Source organism: Pelobates fuscus, chromosome 10 (genome assembly GCF_036172605.1).
Source record: "Pelobates fuscus isolate aPelFus1 chromosome 10, aPelFus1.pri, whole genome shotgun sequence".
NCBI classification, from domain to species: domain Eukaryota; kingdom Metazoa; phylum Chordata; class Amphibia; order Anura; family Pelobatidae; genus Pelobates; species Pelobates fuscus.
This window is the reverse complement of record NC_086326.1, coordinates 141,817,182-141,841,533: the sequence shown is the minus strand read 5'-3', so window position 1 is coordinate 141,841,533 and position 24,352 is coordinate 141,817,182. Positions and strand designations below refer to the sequence as shown.

Genomic DNA, 24,352 nt, shown 5'->3' with positions numbered 1-24,352 from the left:
TTCTGCGGGATGTGATATTGTCTTAGGCTCACTGGATAAACCCCAAGTTTTAGTTCGATTTTAATAGGTGGAATATTGCGGGCCAGTCCTGGTGGGTTGTTCTCTGCCCAAACTCCTGGTATGTTGAATAAGGATTCATCACTCCTAGGGTTTTGGATAGTCAACGTTGTATAAAGTCGCCACTCTTCTTCCTTTGGTACGGATAATGTCATAATACCTGAAGGTCCATTAAACTTTAAGGATGTTGTTCCATTTGGTAGGAACGTAATCTGCGCTTATAATTTAGATAGCATATCACGTCCCAGCAATTGGACTGGACATTCAGGCATATAGAGGAATTGATGTTTTACTACGTGGCCTCCCAATGTACAGAGTCGACTTTTAAGAACCGGTTTTTCAGCACTTCTTCCAGTTGCTCCTATTACAGTAATAGTTCTTCCAGATGGAGGAGCAACTAGATTAGTCACCACCGAATGTTCAGCACCAGTGTCGATCATGAACGCACTCCTTTTTCCCCCTATTGATACATCGACCATAGGCTCCGCTCGACCAAGGGGGATGGAGCCCGGTCGGTATCAATAGTCCTCCATGACCGTGTCAGACAATCCTACAAAGTCCCTACCTTCTCTATCGCGGGACCATTGCGCGGCTGGAAAATACCTATCTTCCCTAACACTTCCTCTGTTCCCATTACTCCCTCTATTACCATTACTCCCTCCGGGGCCTCCTCTACCTCTCGCTCTGCCTCTAAAGTTTCCATAACCTGTCCTAGGTCGGTCTCTCTCATACTGTTCTCTTCGCGGACACTCATTTCTCCAATGCCCTTCTTCCCTACAGTATGCGCACTGATTTCTACTCAGAGGTTCCTCATTACACTTACTATCGCCTCTATCTGGGCCCCGTCTATCTACGCCTGCGATCGCTACCGCTAGCATATCAGCCTTTCTACGCATCTTGTGCTCTTCCTCTTTCTTTGTCTCTGTTTCCCTATTCATGTATACTTTATTTGCTACCTCCATTAGTTGGGTGATAGACATTCCTGCAAACCCTTCTAACTTCTGTAGCTTGCGCTTAATATCTCCGTAAGCTTGGCTGACAAAGGCGGAGTTCACCATTCGGGAATTATCTGCGTCTTCCGGATTAAAGGGGGTATACAAGCGGTATGCCTCCAATAATCGGTCATAAAAGACACTGGGCGCTTCATCACTTTTCTGAATCACCTCAACTGTCTTTGACATATTAATGGCTTTCTTCCCTCCGGCTTTCATGCCAGCAATTATAGCGTCTCTATAGGCTCTGAGTTGAACCATATCTGCACCATTTACATTCCAGTCGGGATCGGTGTTAGGATAATGTGTTGCGGCCCATGCTGCTGGATTGGCTTGATTCAAAGCACGGGCTCTATCCTCTAGCGCTTTAATGGCCGCTTGATTAATCCTTGTGCTTTCCTCATTATTGAACAAAGTCATTAATAACTGCTGGCAATCAGCCCATGTCGGGTTATGTGTCTGAACTATCGAGGTGAACAGATCGGTCATAGCTTGTGGTTTCTCAGTGTACGAGGAATTGTGGGTCTTCCAATTCAAGAGATCGGTAGTCGTGAACGGGACATATACGAAGACTGGGTCAGCATGTGCCATTTGACCTGCGGCATCGATATAGGCTGACCCGGGATTCAGACGAAGAGGCATCTGATAATGTTAATTGTTGGGTACCGGTCAGTTGTCGGGTTAGTATGGGGCTACGTGGAGGGGCGTCAGTTAGAGGTTCCGGTCGGGGGGTAATAAAGCATGAGGATGTGGGAGCTTGGTTTTGGGAAAAGTTAGTAAATAGAACACTTCGAGCCGAGCTAGAAGAAGCTTGACCGGAAGTCTGAAGTGGCGCCAAATCAGGATATTCAGATCTAATGGGGGTTGGTTCTGGTTCCGGAAGGGGAGATTTAGTACGAGAGGGGGTGGATTCTGTACTGGAGGAGGAAGCGGAAGTGGATGGGGGCAATGGGGGAAGGGGTGCAGGACTTCCTGCATTCGCGTCACTTCCTCTTAAAGGAAAGTAAGGGGGCGGCAAAGGGATCTCGGACTCAGGGGGCGTGTCCAAAATGGGCCTAACACCAGTCCTAGTGGACAAACAAGTCCTAGCCACCATGAGGCGACATTGCTCCTCGTGGCATGTCTGAATCCATTTTGGCGAGTCATTTACGGCCTGTCTCCAACAATCAATATAAGGAAACTGCCCGTAAAGTTCAGGCCTACCCGATACAGCCACGTGTACGCGCTGTACCAGAGTTGGATCCAAACTGCCACGTGGCGGCCATGCCGCAACCAAAGTAGGCCACTCCCTAGTACACAAAGTGACCAAACGTACAGGAGACATTTTAACCCCAAAATTACATGTTTTGAATCCCTTTTTAAAATTCTTTACCATACAACCTAAGGGATCCGGAATCGTTGACTCCAACGCGCCCATACTTATCAATGGAACGTCGTTGACAACGAATACTATGCACACGTACTTTTCAACAGTCACACCCGTTTCCTCTGGCAACAGCACCACGTGGTACGGTTACCAAGTGAAACGTACACAATAACACAATAAACACTCAGGGAATTCCCGTACACACACAGCTGTTACACCAGTCACTAGATAATCAATATTATGCCCTTTGGCGAAACTATACAGTCACCCACGCTATAATTCTCTATATATGAATTACCCGTCTATAACACACCCCAGTAACATCGTCTTTTACAAATAGCGGTTACAGTACGGTTAGCATAGGTCAAAGCACAATTTAAGGTCACAATACAATTATTAGTGGTTATGGTGTTAAACATGCAATGGACGACAGTGATTAGTACTTATATACAGTGTCAGTAAATATACAGGGTTATGGTACCGTGCACTATAATACAGGTACACACTATTAACACTCTCGCTAGACGGCTGAGCAACATCATATGTCAACATCTAAATGACAATGTGGGAACTGTGCCACGTCTTTAGAGGGATTAACACTCACAAGTCTCTGAGTTACCCTCCCACACAAAAAGTACATCATCTGTATAACGTCCATACCACATTATGTTGGAATGGAAGGTGTTATTTCGTCCAAAAACGAACATGAGAGGCTTACCAGGAGGTCGAGATAACCTGATGTACAACTAAGGACAGGGGCGTAATGTTGACATAGTTCATCTAAAACAGCCCAATTTTACAGCGCATGTATCTTGTTGCTAGAAATTATTTTAACACTTAACAAGAGCACAGAGTATGGCAATTTATAAAATGTAGCTCTCCATGACCTAAAACCAGAGTATGGTAAACCTGGGGCTCATTGGAGGTCTGCTAAAAAAGCACTGATCCTACTGTGTGCCAGATCAACCTCGAACGCCTTACCAGGCCGGCTTTATCTCAGCTAAGGCAAGTAGTCATCAAGAATGGAGCCTATATGTTTTTACTTAATAAAAACAAACAACTTATAGTAAAATAAGATGGAGTTCAATCTCTTTGCTCATCGATGATTACTAGAACGTAGGACAAGACACCTGCCTGCTAGACATATTATTATTATGAAATATAATTATTATATTATTATTATGACATATAAAGCTGGGTGTATAAAGGAGGAGGGCAATGAATAATTGCTGTATGTTTGCCATTGAACACTTCCCACACTTTGCCTTTGCCCTCACTACAACCCGTGAACAGTCAGTGTTGCCATTCTCAAACATGGCCGCACTGCTGAAGCATCAGTTGCTTTATCGATAACGCGCATGCGCATTTTACCGGTAGACTTTCTAACTCGGGAGTCCTCTGCTGCGCGTGCGCAGTGCGTCCTGTATCAGTTCCCTACCCTTGCTGGTGCTCGAACGCAAGCGCGGCAAAACGCAACTCCGTCCCACAGCTGACCATAGTCACTTCCGGTACGGCCGAATCTCCGGAAGTGACGAGGGGGATTCTTTTTTTTACAGGGTAGGGAAATGTGATAGCGGCTGGTCTCTCCGCGCATGCGCAGTAACAGGAACATGCCTTGGGCACTCGCAGACTCTATAGGGATCCGAGCAACGTGGAGCCAGGTATGTACCTTACCCAGAGATTAAATAAAGTGCTCTGTAACTCTAATTAATGTGAGTTACCCAGAGATTAAATAAAGTGCTCTGTAACTCTAATTAATGTGAGTTACCCAGAGATTAAATAAAGTGCTCTGTAACTCTAATTAATGTGAGTTACCCAGAGATTAAATAAAGTGCTCTGTAACTCTAATTAATGTGAGTTACCCAGAGATTAAATAAAGTGCTCTGTAACTCTAATTAATGTGAGTTACCCAGAGATTAAATAAAGTGCTCTGTAACTCTAATTAATGTGAGTTACCCAGAGATTAAATAAAGTGCTCTGTAACTCTAATTAATGTGAGTTACCCAGAGATTAAATAAAGTGCTCTGTAACTCTAATTAATGTGAGTTACCCAGAGATTAAATAAAGTGCTCTGTAACTCTAATTAATGTGAGTTACCCAGAGATTAAATAAAGTGCTCTGTAACTCTAATTAATGTGAGTTACCCAGAGATTAAATAAAGTGCTCTAAATAATGGGGTATTTCCAGGTATTCCTAACACTCTGTTACATTATTGCCCTATCCTTTTTCATCTTTAGTAAATATTTTATCCAGGTATTCCTGAAAACACATGTTGGTGGGGATATGCTTTATAAGTTTCGAGGGGCAGCACATATAAAGTGCTGCCTCTGAAGTATGTGGAATGTATATGCTGCAGGAATCCTGTTGGATATCTTAATTTCCTGCCTGCTGCATATTTTTATATATACTACAGGACAGTGCCTGCCATGTGCTTTCCCTTAATATGTATGTATATATGCTGTGTTCCCGAACAACATGCTGGTGTATTTGGAAACCTTACACACCCTGTATTTTTTATTTTCCCTAAAAGTGATCATTTATATAGCGTCAAAAAGTTCCGTAGCGCTGTACAATGGGTGGACTAACAGACACGTATTTGTAACCAGACAAGTTGGATACACAGTAACAGAGGGATTGAGGGCCCTGCTCAGTGAGCTTACATGCTAGAGGGAGTGTGGTAAAGTGACACAGTAACAGAGGGATTGAGGGCCCTGCTCAGTGAGTTTACATGTTAGAGGGAGTGGGGTATAGTGACACAGTAACAGAGGGATTGAGGGCCCTGCTTAGTGAGTTTACATGTTAGAGGGAGTGGGGTATAGTGACACAGTAACAGTGGGATTGAGGGCTCTGCTCAGTGAGCTTACATGTTAGAGGGAGTGGGGTATAGTGACACAGTAACAGAGGGATTGAGGGCCCTGCTCAGTGAGTTTACATGTTAGAGGGAGTGGGGTATAGTGACACAGTAACAGAGGGATTGAGGGCCCTGCTCAGTGAGTTTACATGTTAGAGGGAGTGGGGTATAGTGACACAGTAACAGTGGGATTGAGGGCTCTGCTCAGTGAGCTTACATGTTAGAGGGAGTGGGGTATAGTGACACAGTAACAGAGGGATTGAGGGCCCTGCTCAGTGAGTTTACATGTTAGAGGGAGTGGGGTATAGTGACACAGTAACAGAGGGATTGAGGGCCTGCTCAGTGAGCTTACATGTTAGAGGGAGGTGGGTATAGTGACACAGTAACAGAGGGATTGAGGGCCCTGCTCAGTGAGCTTACATGTTAGAGGGAGTGGGGTATAGTGACACAATTGGTAAGGATAGCGTAGAAAAGTAGATGAAACTGCTATGTTTACACTTCAGGGTTAATCCAGCCTCTAGTGGCTGTCTCCATGAAACAATTACAATATATATATCTTGCACTTACAATTTTGATATATATATATATATATATATATATATATATATATATATATATATATATATATACCGTATATACTCGAGTATAAGTAGAGTATAAGTAGAGTTTTTCAGCACATTTTTTGTGCTGAAAACCCCCCACTCGTCTTATACTCTTATACTCGAGTCAATGTCTGTATTATGGCAACTTACATTGCCATAATACAGACCAGGACCGCCGGGCTCATTAGAAGCCCGGCGGTCCTGTTGAGGGCTGGCAGAGAGCGGTTACTTACCTTTACAGCAGCTCCTGTCAGCTCCCTTCTCCTGTTTTCCGGTCAGCTCCACTGTAAGTTTTGCGAGAGCCGCGGGGTCAGAGCGTTGCCAAAGACTTACAATGGAGGAGAAGGGAGCTGACCGGAACGGAGGTGAGGGGAGCTGCAGGAAAGGTAAGTTACAGCTCACTGCCAGCCCCTCTCCTACACAGCCCATCCACTGGACCACCAGGGAATAATTTAGCCCCCCTCCCTGGCCAGCTAAGAAGCAGGGAGGGGGGACAAAAAACAATAAAATACAAATGTTATTAATAATATAATAAAATAAAAAATATTTTAAAAAAATATTACCGGTTAACCCCTTAAGGACCGGCCTGTTTTTGCGATGTTTGTACGTTAAGGACCAGAGCAGTTTTAACACTTTTGTGGTGTTTGTGTTTAGCTGTAATTTTCTGCTCTCTCATTTACGGTTCCCATACAAGTTATATATTGTTTTTTTCACGACAAGAAGGGCTTTCTTTACATACCAGTATTTATATTATGTCATATATTGAATTTAAAAAAAAAAAAAAAAATATGGTGAAAAATAAAAAAAAAAACATGTTTTTGGACTTTTACTTGAAAAATCTTTTACTTATCTACAAAAGCTAATGAAAAAAACTGCTAAATAGATTCAAAATTTTGTCCCGAGTTTAAAAACACCCAGTGTTTACATGCTTTATTGCTTTTTTTTGCAAGTTATAGGCCTATAAATACAAGTAGGAAATTGCTGTTTCAATATATATATATTTTAAATGTATCAATAGTGACATTGTTACACCGTTATCTGTCATAAATCCCCGAAACACACCTAACATGTACATATTTTTTAAAGTAGACAACCCAGGGTATTCAAAATGGGGTATGTCCAGTCTTTTTTTAGTAGCCACCTAGTCACAAATACTGGCCAAAGTTAGCATTTATATTTGTTTGTGTGTTAAAAATGCAAAAAACGCTAACTTTGGCCGGTGTTTGTGACTAAGTGGCTACTAAAAAAGGCTGAACATACCCCATTTGCAATACCTTGGGTTGTCTTCTTTTGCAAATGGTATGCCATCATGGGGCTAATTCTCATTCCTTGGCTACCATACGCTCTCAAAGGCAACCTAACCAATCTGACAAATTTCAATAAAAAAAAAAGTAAAATCAAGCCTTATATTTGACCCTGTAACTTTCACAAACACTATAAAACCTCTACATGTGGGGTACTGTTATACTCAGGAGACTTCGCTGAACACAAATATTAGTGTATCAGAACAGTAAAATATATCACAGCAATAATATCCTCAGTGAAAGAGCTGTTTGTGTGTGAAAAATGCAAAAAACTTCACTTTCACTGACAATATCATCGCTGTGATATGTTTTACTGTTTTGAAACACTAATATTTGTGTTCAGCGAAGTCTCCCGAGTAAAACAGTACCCCCATGTACAGGATTTAGGGTGTCATAGAAAGTTACAGGGTTAAACACAGTGCTAGCAAATTAAATTATCTGGACTTTTGGCCTGGGTTGGCAGGCAGGTCCCTCAAATTGCAATCATTAAAATTACTTAATTAGGTAAAAATATTACATAAATATGCACGTAGAATTTTAATATATATACATATTTATATATTTGACGTCTACGTGTATATTTATGAAATTATTTATGTAATTATGTATGTGGACATATGTATATTTCGTATTATTTTTATTTATTTATTTATACATAGATATATATATCATTACATTCTAAGTGTATTTTGATATAAATATATATACCGTATATACTCGAGTATAAGCCGAGTTTTTCAGCCCATTTTTTGGGCTGAAAAACCCCAACTCGGCTTATACTCGAGTCACTGTCTGTATTATGGCAATTTGCATTGCCATAATACAGACCGGGGGAGAGGGGGGCTGGCAGAGCTGTAACTTACCTGTTCTGCAGCTCCTGTCAGCTCTCTCCTCCTCTGCGCCGTCCGTTCAGCACCTCGGTCAGCTCCCAGTGTAAGTCTCGCGAGAGCCGCGGCTCTCGCGAGACTTACAGTGTGAGCTGATAGAAGGAGCTACACGGACGGCGCAGAGGAGGAGAGAGCTGACAGGAGCTGCAGAACAGGTAAGTTACAGCTCTGCCAGCCCCCCTCTCCCCCCCACTGAACTGCCACTGGACCACCAGGGAAGGAGCCCCCCTCCCTGCCATATATCAAGCAGGGAGGGGGGACGAAAAAAAATAAATATATAAATCAAATTAAAAAAAATAATAATAAAAAAAAAATTAATAACAAAAAAAAGGGGGATAAGGACCACTATGGGAGGGAGGGGGGGTATAAGGACCACTATGGGAGGGAGGGGGGGGGATAAGGACCACTATGGGAGGGAGGGGGGGGGATAAGGACCACTATGGGAGGGAGGGGGGGGGATAAGGACCACTATGGGAGGGAGGGGGGGGGATAAGGACCACTATTAGAGGGAGGGGGGTATAAGGACCACTATGGGAGGGAGGGGGGGTATAAGGGCCACTATGGGAGGGGGTGGGATAAGGACCACTATGGGAGGGAGGGGGGTATAAGGACCACTATGGGAGGGAGGGGGGTATAAGGACCACTATGGGAGGGAGGGGGGTATAAGGACCACTATGGGAGGGAGGGGGGTATAAGGACCACTATGGGAGGGAGGGGGGGGGGGTATATGGACCACTATGGGAGGAATGGGGGGGGATAAGGAACATTATGGGAGGGAGAAGGGGGATGAGGGCCACTATGAGAGGGAGGGGGTGGGATAAGGACCACTATGGGAGGGGAGGGGGAAGTAAGGACCACTAGGGGAGGGGAGGGTAAGGACCACTAGGGGAGGGGAGGGTAAGGACCACTAGGGGAGGGGTGAGTCAGGACCACGGGGGGGGGGGTGAAGGAACACGGGGGTGGGGAGGTAAGGACCACTGAGGGAGGAGGAGGGGAAGTCAGGACATATGGGGGGGGGAGGGGGCGGCAAAATTTTTTTTGCCTACGGCGGCAAATATCCTTGCACCGGCCCTGCACACACTGCATTCACACACTGCATTCATACACACACACACACTGCATTCATGCACACACACGCTGCACTCATACACACACGCTGCACTCATACACACACGCTGCACTCATACACACACGCTGCACTCATACACACACGCTGCACTCATACACACACGCTGCACTCATACACACACGCTGCACTCATACACACACGCTGCACTCATACACACACACATACGCACACACTGCATTCATTATACACACACTGTAAATAAATATTCAATTAATATATTTTTTTTAGGATCTAATTTTATTTAGAAATTTACCAGTAGCTGCTGCATTTCCCACCCTAGTCTTATACTCGAGTCAATAAGTTTTCCCAGTTTTTTTGGATAAAATTAGGGGCCTCGGCTTATATTCGGGTCGGCTTATACTAGAGTATATACGGTATATCAATATCAAAATACTGTTAGAATAAAATTTAATATATATATATAATTTTTTTTTAATTATTAAAAATTATTATTTTTTGTTATTTATTTTTATTAACATATTTGTATTTTATAATAATATATATACCATATATATAGTTATTATATATATATATTGTATATATTCGTGTGTAATTTAAATATAAGTGTATTTTTATATTAATATACGTATATATAAATATAAAAATACACTTAGTGTGACATTATATATATATATGATATATATACATATATTATATATAGGTATATAATACATGTGTATATATATATATCATATATATATATATATATATATATATATATATATATATATATATACACATATTATTTTTTTTACACTGATTTTTTTGTTTTACACTTTATTTTATGATTTTACATATGCAGGGAGACTGCCTGTCAGCACAGACAGTCCCCCTGCAGGCAGATACACAGACCCCTATTGCGGTCATGTGATCGAGTGATCACATGGCCGTGGGGTCCTGATCTGCCGAGGGGGGACTGCCCGGGCAGACAGGCAGTCCCCCTGGACCGGGAGGAGAGCTGATCGCCGCCGTGGGACCGATGGCGATCAGGTAAGTTGCCCAAAACCGTTATGACGGTTCAGGACCGTCAGCGGTCCAAACGCACGTTTTACCGCTGACAGTCCTGAACCGTCAGCGGTCCTTAAGGGGTTAAAAAAACAATAATAATATTAAAATAATAAAAAAATGAATAATAAAAATGCCCACCCCCCACCAAGGTTACACTCTCTGCATCACATACACAAACACACACTGCACTCATACACACACATACACTGCATTCATTATATACACACAGTGTGAATAAATATTCAATTAATATAATTTTGGGGGGATCTAATTTTATTTAGAAATTTACCAGTAGCTGCTGCATTTTCCACCCTAGTCTTATACTCGAGTCAATAAGTTTTCCCAGTTTTATGAGGTAAAATTAGGGGTCTCGACTTTTATATTCGGGTTCGACTTTTACTCGAGTATATACGGTATATGTATGTATGTATGTATATATATATATGTGTATATATATATATATAGTAGATTGGATCAGCCTTATTAAAGGACCACTATAGTGCCATGAAAACATACTCGTTTTCCTGGCACTATAGTGCCCTGAGGGTGCCCCCACCCTTAGGGCCCATTCCCGTGGCGCTGAAGGGGGAGGAAGGGGTTAACCCCTTACCTTTTTTCCAGCGCCGGGCTCCCTCGGCGCTCTGACTCTCCTCCCTCTTCTGATGTCATCGGCTGAATGCGCATGCACGGCAAGAGCTGCGCGCGCATTCAGCCAGTCCATAGGAAAGCATTCTCAATGCTTTCCTATGGACGCTGGCGTCTTCTCACTGTGAAAATCTGAAACTGCTATGTTTACAGCAGAAAGGGTTAACCCTAGATGGACCTGGCACCCAGACCACTTCATTGAACTGAAGTGGTCTGGGTGCCTATAGTGGTCCTTTAATCCTGTTTACAAAATCCCAGAGTATTGCAGTATGCAATGATACCTTTTTTTTTTTTTTTTTTTTTTTTTTTAATTCTTTATTTTTGTCGTGCAAAGGATATAACACACGCATGGGGTACCCCAAAGGCAATCCACATGCTTTTGCGTAACATTTTCAACAATCAGGGGTATGTTAGTACTTGCACTTTTTTATGGTTAGTCTGCATTTGTACTAGTTTAGTCACGAGTTAGCTTTGGTAAATATAAACGAGGTCTGTGTAAGTCAGGTTAAATAGAGAGAGCAACACTATACATAGGACAATGATACCTTTTTTTATTGGACTAACATAATATTTCAAAGACAAGCTTTTGAGAGTTTTTCTCTCTTCCTCAGGTCTGCAGCAATACTGATCAATCTGATAGAGTTTACCACGTAAAACAACTGATGTTAGAGAAGGGGAGGGGGTGAGTGGGGTGTCATAAATAGCATAAGATGTGCCTGAAACAGAAAGGTGCAGGTTGGCTGAGAATAGCCAGAAAAAGTAAATGAACAGAGTCAATAAGCTGGATAATGAAAAAACAGCAGAGCAGGGCATGCAAACATACAGCTGCATATATGTATGTACATAAATAGATCAAATAAAGGGGAAACGAGAATATTGAAAAAGAACCATATAAGACATTAAGATGTGTGTTTATGTAAAGTTTTGGTAGTGTGTGAGAAAGCCAGAATCTACATTAAGTCCTTCATTTCTGGTGTTACGGTGTGTGACAAAGCTTGCTACATTGGAGAAACTGGCCTTTAGCCGCATCTCAGAATGAATCTACACAGACGCTCAATCAAGAACCACAAGGAAAACGGATATTGTACCCCCGTTGGTCATCACTTCACCCAGACCGGTCACTCCATCCAAAACCACCGGAATTTCAAAGACTCTAGTGAACGAAAGACATTTGAGATGAAAATGATCACACATTTCAATACCAGAAATGAAGGACTTGGCTTAATTAATTCCTTTTACTGCATAGATCATGCCCCATGCAGTCTCACTGCTCAATTCTCTGCCATTTAGGAGTAAAAACACTTTTTTGTTTTTGTTTATGCAAATCTACCCACACCTCTCCTGCTCTGTTATCTGAACGTTAATCACACAAGAGGCTCTCACAGGCTATTAACAGATCAAGAGGTAAGAAATTATAAATGAAACAGACTGTGCAATAAGGCAGTTTAAACATTCTATCTCTCTTTACAGGATGTGTTTAGGAAGGCTGTGTGAATCACATGCAGGGAGGTGTGGATATGATGGCATAATAGAAGTTTCAGTCCTAGAAGGCGGAGAATTGAGCAGACTGCAAAGGCATGATCTATACACCATAACCACTCCATTACGTTAAAGTTGTTTTGATGCCTTTTGTGTCCCTTTAGTAAGGGAATGAATGCTCCATTCTAGCTCACACTAGTGATGGCTACTGATCATTCCTTTATAGTTTAGTCCTTGTGGTTTTAATTTTGTTGATATTTTGCAGCAAGACAAATTAAATGTTTTCCCATGTATTATTTTATTGTCCAGATCACAATTTCAACTAGCTGTTAGAAAGTGAACATTCAATCCAGGCAAGTGTGCCATGGACCCCTCTCTAAAACCTCAAAGCTTTTGAAAATCCAACTTCTAAACACTGACTCTAACCGTTCATTTGTAGGATAATTAATACCACGCCGACAAGCATATCCGTAACTCTGGAAGGAGCAGAGGGTCACAAGCAAGCTGCGAATATGGAGGATGCATTACATACAAGATGTGAGTTAAAAAGATTTTTATCACAATCCGCTCATCATGATATAAAAGTAAAAATTATATTACCGAACTCAATATTCATTTTGTTGGCTCGGTCAAATGAAGGACCAAGTTTACCCTGCACTGAATAGAATCCAGGCTTGATATTTGAACAGGTTTTGGACTTGGTGTATTTAACCGACCGAGCTATTGCACTGGCTGCAATCAAAGTGTATATCTAATATATAAATAATATTCTCAAATCTATATACATAAATAACATACCGGATCCAATACACTCACTCATTTACTAAACAGCAACTTAAAAGCTCACAGAATTTTATAGTATTTGTTTGGGTTAGTTTTTTTTTTTTTTTTTTTTTTAAAACACCCCATTGAGCAAAAATAATGCAGATTTAGTTAGAGTATATGATCATACATTGCATAAGCCTGCCACAATGCCAATGTGCCTAGTTGTGGTAGAAATATGCACTGTATGGTCATATATAGTTTAGTTTAGGTCCCTCCCCCCCCAAAAAAAGAAATGTTTTACTTACCTGAAATCCAGTACAGCGGGCAACGCTTCCGGCACAGGTTTCTACGCCTCTTTGTGACGTGTGGGCAGCTGGGCGCAAGGTCCATCTACAGACTTTTCATGAAGAAGCCTGTGATTGGACAGTTTTTCCAGCTCAGAGCGCATACGCACGCTCAGAGCCAGTGAGGGAGCAGAATGGCCAAAAGAGGGAGGATGGAGGGAGAGTGAAGAACGTGTCTGTCGCTGGAATATGTACAGAATTTACATTGGGTTGCCTGGAATAGAGTGCCGGGGGTTTAGCTAGCCTTAGGCACACAAGTATTAATTACTCTGTATGTAAAACACTGTACATACATACTTGTACCACCATGACCACTTCAAATTACTTAAGTAATATGATGGTTGGACTAACCCTTAAACACACTTACTTGGGAATTCTTTCCTTACGTGGCTCTCTGCAGGGCAAGGTAAAATATGGCCCTGGAATGATTCACATGTGGCAGGCATAGGTGCAAAGATGCAGTAGTTGGCCTGGACCCCCATATATATATATTTACATATGAAACCAAGAGGGCTGCAGTCACCTGAACATGCTTACCTGCTACTTAGGCTAAACTATACATAATGCAGCGCACTCACTCATTCACTAAACCGCAACTTCAAAACTCACAGTATTGGTTTGTCAGCCAATTGGCATAAATTTCCACGAAGAAAGACACACACTGGTCTTCAAAATCAAAATGTAGCGTCTTTATCCACTCAATCGCCATTTCAGTCCATACCAGGACTTCCATCAGGATGACCCTGCTGAAACTCCTGGTATGGACTGAAACGGCGATCTAATTTCTATAGAGTAGGACGTTGACGTTGTGGCAGGTTTATGCCATGTATGATCATATACTATAACTAAACCCTCAATATTGTTCTGTCTAGGTGAGGTGTTCTTAAATCAAACTATTGCATTCTGTGAGACTTTAAATCGCTGTGTAGTGAATGAGCGAGTGCGCTGGATTGTGTATTTTGTATGTTAGATATAAAATCACATTTAGAAACGGGAAAAAAGACAAACTCTTAATTCTGAGAAAGCGTGATCGATATATTGGAACAGTAGGTGAAGAGAGACCTGCCCAAACAAGCTTACAGTTGTCCTTTCAGTTACACCTAATTTTAATCATTGAAGAAAACCTCCGTTCTACATATATTGCCCTCTCCTGGCAGGGAACACTGACAAAACAGCAGTCCCTCTCATAGAAGGTAAATATGGTGTTTGTTTAATAAGGAGCAGACATTTTTGTTTTCTTAAAGGATAACTGTCATCGAATTTTAACTTCTCTTTTAAAAAAAAATGTTTTAAACCGATTATTACAATTGATGAAACATAGATATATATATTTTTTTAAACTATGTGTACTGGATTTTGTTTGATAACATTTTACTTTAGATGCACAGCTTTATGTGGTCAGACTCTACTGTTATCTGACCAACTACTGCTTTTTAACCAAACTGAGCTTCAGTTTCACACAAAGCAAGCTCAGGAAGGGAAAGTTAGGTTGAGCAGCAGTTGGTCAGATAACAGTGGAGTCTGACCCAACATGTCTGCTCAGCCAGATAAAATATTTTGATAATTTTTTTAAATATAAATCACTTAAAAATATAATTAAAGGGGGGGGGCGGGGCCGGACCGCCATGCCGGATGGTCGCAAAATGGAGTAGCTCCTACAATACTCCACAGTTTTTACCTTTTAAAAACCGACTCCATACCTGCCAAACGACTGGTAGCTGTGACCCGACGCAAGAAGCCACCCTGGTACCGAGGAGAGGCTTGCTGAAGAGTTTTAGTCCCTCGGTGGGGGGATCCCCGTCAACTATGATGGAGACCGCTCGGGCGGTGAGTGGGGTGGACGGCCGCTGCCCAGCTATCCTGCCCACCAGCGGCAAGGCAGAAGCAGGAGGCTAGGCGAGTCTGGCCCTGTTTCCCCCCCCCCTCTGGACCGGCGGGGGTAATCCCGGTCCCCACCTCGTGGCCCAGCTGAGTGCACTAACACCGGCACTTGGAACATCTGCAGGTCGAACCCAGAGCGCAGAGTCTACCTCTAAAATGGCGGAGACTGCATGCCCAGCCAGCCATGCTCGAGGATTGACTGGTGCACCCTCCCTCCTGACTTCTCACGGGCGGACTGCCGAAGTGAGCCGAGCGGGAACAGGCGAGTACGTCCTCATACCCCACCAGCCTAACTACAGAGTGGGACACCACCACAACACCCTAGCCTTACCTACCATACCGCATGCGGGCTGGCAAACGAGGATTGCCCAACTACAGCCACCATACTGTGCACGATGACCGGCACGGCAACAGGGACTCTTCTCCCGCCTAAGACCGGCACTCGCCTGGATCGCCCATACAGGGACAAACACCATACTACCATGTCACACATCGGGACTATAACTACTACAGCAGTCCTTATATCCCCTTTTTAAAAAAAAAAGCTTTAATATATATATATATATATATGTATATAGAGGGGTCCCCTTGGCGGGCAACCACTAATTGCCAATCAACAGTGTGATCACAAGGGTAATCCCATCTATTTGTCTCTGACCTCAAGCTACAGAACCCTAGTTAGAAGCACAAAAATGAACACACACCCGGCTAGCAAGTGCCGAAGCATTCCAACAACCAAACGGAAAAACAAAACAAAGGGGGACTTGATGGTGGCCAGGATGCCAGCCGAACCAGTAACTAAGTGGCTGTAAATGTTTTTACATATGTGTGTACCTAACATTATTGCAGAGCACTGTATATTATCTAATCTAACATACCCCTCTTGTTATTATTATTATCCTTTATTACAATACAACCAGTGGTATTATTGCTTACCTGCATAGATATCATCTAAAGCTAAATTTGGCCAGCTCAGTGACTCGCTGCCCCCTGGTGGTCAATTTTCAGTAGTGTGGAGAAATTCGCAACTGACAAATTCACATAAGCCTGTAACTTAATAATCGTTTTATACCTACTCAATTAAAAATGCATAGCTCAGCTACAAAGTTTTATCAACATGTACCAAACCTGTTAAGTCTAAAAATTTAAACGTGATGACTACTCTGCCATGACTTAATGTAAAACTACTGCTCAACCTCTTTCATTTAAAAAATGTATGCATACCCAACCTGCCACAATACTGCTATCATATGACTAAGAAACGAGCCTGTCAACGCTGTTGTGGCGACACAGGCACTGTTGTAACTACCTGCATACCAAAAATAAAGAATAAAAAAAAATATATATATAATTAAAGGGAGACTATAGTCACCAGAACAACTACAGCTTATTGAATTTGTTCTGGTGAGTAGAATCATTCCCTTCAGGCTTTTTGCTGTAAGCACTGTCTATTCAGAGAAAATGCAGTGTTTACATCAGGGCCGGACTGGGAAAAAAATTAGGCCCGGGCATTTTTCAACCAGAGCGGCCCCCTAAGAAGGGGGCGGGGCCAGAGAGGGTGTGTTTTGTCATCACTATTGACAAGCACGCCCCCTCTCAAAGTGAGCATGTTGGTTCAATGTGCAGAGCCCCACTGAAGAGCTCTGGCATTAGAAAAAGGCCCTGAATTTGTTCTGTGCAGCGCAAGCAAATTTAATAACATGCTTGCGCTGTGTTTGCTTTTAAATTGTCTCTGGTGTCTCCACAAGTGGGATACCAGAGGACAAAAGGGCCAGGAAAGTGTATGGTGCATGTGTTTGGAGCCTGCTTGTGGGATTGCGTGTGTGTAGAGTGTGGTGTGGTATTGTGTAAATAGGTCAATTTAATTTGTGTTTGTGGTGTAATGTGTGGCTAGGGTCTGTAGAGAGTGTGTGTATAGGGGGCATAATGTTATAGGGGATTTAGCGAGTGTGTGCATACGGGCTGTAGTGTGTGTGTGTATAGGTGACGTAGTGTGTGTAGGGGTTGTAGAGAGGGTGTGTAGGAGATCTAGTGTGTAAAGGACCCAGAGTGTGTATAGGAGATTGTGTGTGTGTGTGTGTGTGTGTGTGTGTGTGTGTATAGAGGATTAAGAGTGCATATAGGGTAAGGGATCTAGCATGTATCTGGAGCGTAATGTGTGTAGTGGTGCAGTGTGAGGGGTGCTGTAGTGTGTGTGTGTGTGTGTGTGTGTGTATATATATATATATATATATATATATATATATATGTATATATATTTGGACGTATTGTATGTGTGAGGGGCGCAGTGTGTGTGTATGTAAGAGGGGTGCTGTGTGTGAGGGTGTTTTTATCTGCCGTCACATTCTAGGTTTCTAAATTTCTTTGTCTGTTAACTCACTGAGGGTTATTTTATATATTATTTATATATATATATATATATATATATATATATAGTGTGAGCGAGGGTGCTGTGTGTCTGAAGGTGATGTGTGCTGTGTGTCTGAAGGCGCTGTGTGTGTCTGGGGGTGATGTGTGCTGTGTGTGTGTGTGAGGGGGCTGTTAGTGTGATTTTTTTTTTATTTAAATATTTTTTTATTAATAATTAAAAAAAAAAAAAAAAAAAGTTATATCCCTCCCTCCCTTCTTACCTTTAGCCTGGGGGGGGAGGGGGGGCATTCTGCCTGCGAGGAGCCATTCTGCCTGGGAGGGGGATCATGCTTCCTTCCCTGGTGGTCCAGTGGTGAGAGTGAACTCTAACCTGCCGGCTAGAGTTCACTCTCGCGAGATCTGAGCGTTGCCCACGGCAACGCCCTCGCGAGAGGACCCGGCGGAGCTGCTGGATAGAGCTCCGCCGGTCCTCTCCTCCCTCCCTCACACCCCACAGCCGGCGGCCGCATGTTACAGTGCCTGTGGGCCGGTGAGGGAGATCTCTGATCTCCCCACCGGCCCATGGAGACACACAGCAGGGCCGGCGCTCGGATAGCGCTGGCCCTGCTGGGGCTGGCAGGGGAGATCCTGTGATCTCCCCTTCCGGCCTCGGCCCCACGGCCATCGCGGCCCACCGGGCATTTGCCCGGTGTGCCCGATGGCCAGTCTGGGCCTGGTTTACATTACAGCCTAGTGATAACTTCACTGGCCACTCCTCAGATGGCTGTTGGAGATCCTTCCTGGGTCATGGCTGCCTAAAATGCATCCAAACATTCAGTGTCTCCTCCCTCTGCATGCAGACACTGAACTTTCCTCATAGAGATTCATTGATTCAATTCATCTCTATGAGCAGATGCTAATTGGCTAGGGCTGTGTTTGAATCATGCTGGCTCTGCCCCTTATCTGCCTCTTTATCAGTCTCAGCCAGTCCTATGGGGAAGCATTGTGATTGGATCAGGCTACCACTTCTGATGAGGTCAGCAGACTGATAGTTTTTTTTTTTTTAGGCAAGCAGCATGCAGAGTTACAGCTTCAGGCTTGAATACAGTAAAAATTTTACTATATTTATGGAGGCATGAGGAGACCAGGGGGGCTAGATGGTGTTTTTAACACTATAGGGTCAGGAGTACATGTTTGTGTTCCTGATCCTATAGTGATACTTTAAGATTCATTAAACAGTTGTAATAACTAAAAAGAAAATAAGAAGTGAAAATTTGTTGACAGTTGTCTTTTAATGCATTCTACACTAAATAGACTAAAAGGACAACGATCTCTTATCTTCATATAAATGTTTCTTCTTTTTTCTTCTTTTCCAGTAACCAGGTCCTTGAGCAGAACATCATCTGCTTTGGTTAGTTTACCCATTTGTGCGACAGACAATGGCAGTGTTATCCAAATGTATCAATTGAGAAGGAAAACCCAAAGCAAATGTCAGAAGAAAAGTGCCAAGGAAACTGCTTTTCAGAACAAAAAAGATCTCACAGAATCACATAAAACTAGACCCAGAGGTGATCTACAACAAGAGCAAGCTGATACAAGAAGCAGTAAAGTCAGACATCTTACCCTCAAGCCCCACAAGAAGAAAAAAGCAATTTCTCGTACTTTGACAAAATATTCCAATGTTACCCAAAACTACCAAATAAGCAAAAAAACTCAAACAAGGAGTCAGAAAGTAACTGCACCAGCAGATGCTGAAGAGTCACTCTCCAACAAAGAGCAAGATCTTAAGAAACGAAACCCCAAACAACACCATAAGCAGAAAAACACGGGCATTTTAAGTTACAGCTGCACAAAATGTAATGGAAACTTTAGTGATAAATCTACTCTTACATCTCACCAACAAACATGTACCAAAGCTAAACAGTTATCCTGTTCCAAATGTAAGCTTGTTTTTAAAACCAGTAGTTCTCTATCTAAACATCTAAAAATTCATAAGAAAAAGAATCCTTTTACTTGTGCTGAATGTGGGAGACATTTTGCATATCAGTGTCACCTCCTACTCCACCAAAGGAGACACACAGGAGAGAAGCCATTTGTATGTTTGGAATGTGGGAAAAGCTTTGTTGAAAATAGGCTACTTGCTTCACATCAGCTCCGTCACACAGAGGAGAAAGTATGTCCGTGTCCTGAATGTGGCATTAATTGTTACAATCAATCACAGCTTATTAAGCATCAGAGAACTCATACAAAAGAGAAACCATTCTCGTGCTCGGAATGTGGAAAATCGTTTGCTCTTAACACTGATCTTACAATACATCAAAGAAGCCACACAGGAGAAAAACCATTTTCGTGTTCTGAATGTGGGAAATGTTTCACCAGCAGTTCACACCTGGCTGGACATAAGAGAGCACACGCCAAACTGTATGAATGCTCTCAGTGTGGAAAAGGTTTGACCACTAATAGGGGTTTGATTCAACATATGGGTGTGCACTCTGGCGAAAGACCATATAAATGTCCTGAATGTCAAAAATCTTTTATAAGTACATCAGCCTTAAGAAAACATGAACGAGTTCACACTGGAGAAAAACCATATGTATGTCCTGAATGTGGAAAATGTTTTTCCATGAAACCAAGTTTAGATAAACATGTCAGATGGCACACTGGTGAGAAACCCTTTGTTTGTCCTACGTGTGGAAAACGTTTTGGATCGAAATCTCATCTTCAAACACATACTAATGTTCACACTGGTGAGAAGCCGTTTGCATGTTCTGAATGTAAAAAAAGTTTTAAATGTAATTCTTCTCTATGGAGACATAAGTTGAGACATACTGGAGAGAAATCCTATATATGTTCTGACTGTGGAAAAAAGTTTTTTTGCAAACAAGATTTAGATCGACATATGTTACAACACAAAGACAAGCCATTTGCTTGTTCTGAATGTGAGAAGCATTTTGTGTCTGAAGCCCACCTCAGGAGACATCAGATGAGTCATGTAAACGTGAAATCATTCTCCTGTTCTGAATGTGGGAATGCATATACCAGTGAGAAAATTCTTATGATTCACCAGAGAATTCATACAGGAGAGAAACCATATCAGTGTTTGGAGTGTGGAAAATATTTTCGTTACACATCGAGTCTTCGCTCACATAGAAAAATTCATACTACTGAAAAGCCGTTTTCGTGTTCTGAATGTGGGAAGAGTTTTACACGTAAGGGAAGTCATATTGCACATCAAAGAACTCACACTGGAGAGAAGCTGTACTTTTGTTCTGAATGTGGAAAGGGCTTCAATAGGAAAAGTGCACTTGTCACACATTTGACTTATCACACTGGAGAGAAAGCATTTGAATGTTCAGAGTGTGGGAAACTTTTCCCCAATAACCAACTTCTTGTGAACCACAAACGAGTTCACGCTGGTTTGAAAGCATATAAGTGTTCTGAATGTGGAAAGTGCCTTAGTTCCCGCCGAAATCTCCTCATACATGAGAGAACTCATACAGGAGAGAAACCATTTCCATGTCCAGAATGTGGGAAACGCTTTACTTGTAGTAGTAACTTAGCTATGCATGAGAAATCCCATACAGGAGAGAGGCCATTCAAATGTACAGAGTGTGGGAAAAGTTTTATCTATAGATTACGTCTGGTTGAACATATGAGAAGACACACTGGAGAAAAGCCATTCTCATGTTCGGTTTGTGGGAAATCCTTTTTCACTAGGTATAGTTTTGTTGTACATGAGAGAAGTCACACAACATAAACCATTTTTGTGCTCTGATGGAAGGATGTCTTATTTTCAGCCCTGTTTCTAAGAAGATATGGAAGGATTCACACTGTGAGCAAATTATATGCATGTTCTGATTGAGGAATACGTCAAGTAGAGTTTCCTTTCTAATAATTTAAAGGGACAAGATGAGCACTATTACCTGGAATCATACCAGGGTTATGATGCTTGGAGTAACCTTTTAACTAGTGTTTTCTTACTGAATATGTTTATATAAATTTTTTTTATTCCATAATCGGATTTTTGCAGGATGTTTTATTTAGTGTGATTTATTTTTTATTTTTTGTATGCTTTAAAATTTTTTTCTGCATATGCTCATCCTGAAATTATATGAAGAATTTTATGCATTATATGTTTATTTTATACACAGCATAGTTTTATACATATATTTAAGCTTTATAATTAATTGCTAGATGAGTAACTTTTTCTGGTTTGCCTATTGTGCCCCATCCAATATGGCTTCATTAAGCTGGCTGAGCATTGTGGGAAATATCTGCGATTAGCCACCAGCGCAACCTGAGCTGTGATTTTATTTTTATCTTTTTCTTCAATCTTAGTGAATTCTGAATTTCCATATGCAATTTATAATCATAGAAATCCTTATTTGATATTGACTGTCCTCGAGAAAATTCATGTTTTAATAAATATATTGGTTTATACAGATTTGTTGCTTATTTATTTAAAACAAAATTGTAAATCTTTATTTTTACAGACAATAACATTTGCAGCAACAGTGACCTATCAGCAGTATGCAATATACAGATATGACCAGATTTAGGAGTAAGACCTCAAGAAAACATACAGAAAGAGTGGCACATGTGCATGATAGTGAATAATTATACAATCAGATTCACACTATTTGCTAACCGACCGTATGATACTTAACCCCTTAACGCCGTTCTATGCCGTCCCCATTATAATGGGCTTTAAAGCGGTTGCGGCGGCAGAAAACACCGTAACGGCTTTCTACCCCTGGAAGTCCAGTGGTACTTGCCTCCGCCGCGATCCTCTTAGGGAGGGCTGCCAGGCAGCCCTCCCATGGCAAATCATGCCCCTAGGGGCAATGTAATCGCTCTCAAAGAGTGATCACATGGCCCCATATAGCTGGCTGTGGATCTGCCAGCAGGGGGGACTGTCTTGGCTGTCAAACATTCCCCCTGCTGGTGGGTAGTGTAAAAAATAATAATTAAACATGTTTAAAATAAATGGTGTATTTTATTTATATATATATATATATATACATATATGTATATATGTATGTAACGTCATACGTAGTGTATTTTAATATTAACCCCTTCTGGACGGAGTCACTTGTACACGTTCTGATCAAAACAAAATGTAAACAAAAACTGGAATTTGCGCTATATGTTTGTTCAACCGTAATTCACTTCTTTAATATTAAGTGCACCCACACTTATTATATGTCATTTTATTCAGGAAAAACAGGGCTTTCATTTCTCATGAACTATTCATATATGAAACATAATTTATTATGAATAAAATAAAAAAACTGTGAGCAATTAAGATTTTTAAAAACAATTTGTAGTTCCGCCGGACTTTTTAGCTGTAAATGTCATAATACTGTTAGCTTTTACTGCAACAAAATGCACACTGTTGGCCAGTGTTTGTGACGAAGTGGCTACTAAAAAAGACTGGACGTTCCCCATTTGTAATACCTTGGGTTGTCTACTTTTGCAAAAGGTATGCCATCATGGGGGTAATCCTAATTCCTGGGCTACCAATCTGGCAAATTTCAATTTGTATAAACTAAAAAATGTGACGTGCTATATTTGACCCTTTAACTTTCCAAAACCCTATAAAACCTGCACATGGGGGGTACTGTTTTACTTGTGAGACATCACTGAATACAAATATGTGTATTTTAATGCAGTAAACTCAAACAGTATTATGAAATTCACAGTTAAAATGCAATGCAGTACTAAAAAAAAAAACAATTTTGTCTTCATTTCGCATTTTTTTTAAATATTTTATTTACATAAAATTTTGTTTCATTGCTAAATATTTGATGTGAAATGAAAGCCCTGTTTCTCCTGAATAAAATTATATATAATAAGTGTGGGTGCATTTGATATGAAAGGGGTGAATTATGGTTAAACAGACCTGTAGTCAAATTCCAGATTATTTTTACATTTTGTTTATCAGAATGTGTACAATTGGTTCAGTCCTTAAGGGGTTAAAGTTAAAAGGACACGAAAGTCACCAAAACAACTTTGTTTTTTTTGAAGCAGTTTTGGTGTATATATCATTTCCCTGCAGTGTCACTGCTCAATTGTCTGCCGTTTAGGAGTTAAAACACTTTATTAATGCACCCCAGTCACACCTCCCTGCATGTGACTTGCACAGCCTTCCTAAACACTTCCTGTAAAGAGTCAGCTAATGTTTATACTTCCTTCATTGCAAATTATATTTCATTTAAAATGTATTATCCCCTGCACTGTTGATAGCTTGATCCCCACAGAAGCCTCCTGTGTATGATTCAAGTTCACTTTAGAGAGCAGGCAATACGAACTTTTAAAGTAAGTTACATCTAATTGAAAGTGAAACCATTTTTTTTCATGCATGGTGTGCGAGTCACAGCCAGGGGAGGTGTGATTAGGGCTGCATGGACAGAGACAAATGGGATTTTAAGGGACACTATAGTCTCCCAGACCACTTCAGCTCAAAGACTGTCTTTAACCCCTTAAGGACCAAACTTCTGGAATAAAAGGGAATCATGACGTCACACATGTCGTGTGTCCTTAAGGGGTTAAAAGACAGCACGTTTGCAACTTTTAATAATACTTTAATATTTGTTTTGCGATATAGCTGTGAAAAAGACCTGACTGCCTAAGAAAATGGCAATAAAAATGGTTGAGTGTAGGTGCCAATCCGACCCCAGCTTTATGTGCGAG

At 41.5% G+C, this 24,352-nt stretch overlaps 1 protein-coding gene across 1 annotated transcript; it reads left to right on the top strand.

The window, feature by feature from the left end:
• Window positions 1-3,957: 3,957 nt before the first annotated feature.
• On the top strand, window positions 3,958-21,718 carry LOC134574529 (oocyte zinc finger protein XlCOF6-like). Its single transcript, XM_063433642.1, has 3 exons — window positions 3,958-4,076; window positions 12,760-12,857; window positions 19,036-21,718. Exons 2-3 carry the CDS (start codon window positions 12,833-12,835, stop codon window positions 21,414-21,416), a joined length of 2,406 nt encoding a protein of 801 aa, XP_063289712.1. The 5' UTR covers window positions 3,958-4,076; window positions 12,760-12,832; the 3' UTR covers window positions 21,417-21,718.
• Window positions 21,719-24,352: the final 2,634 nt, after the last annotated feature.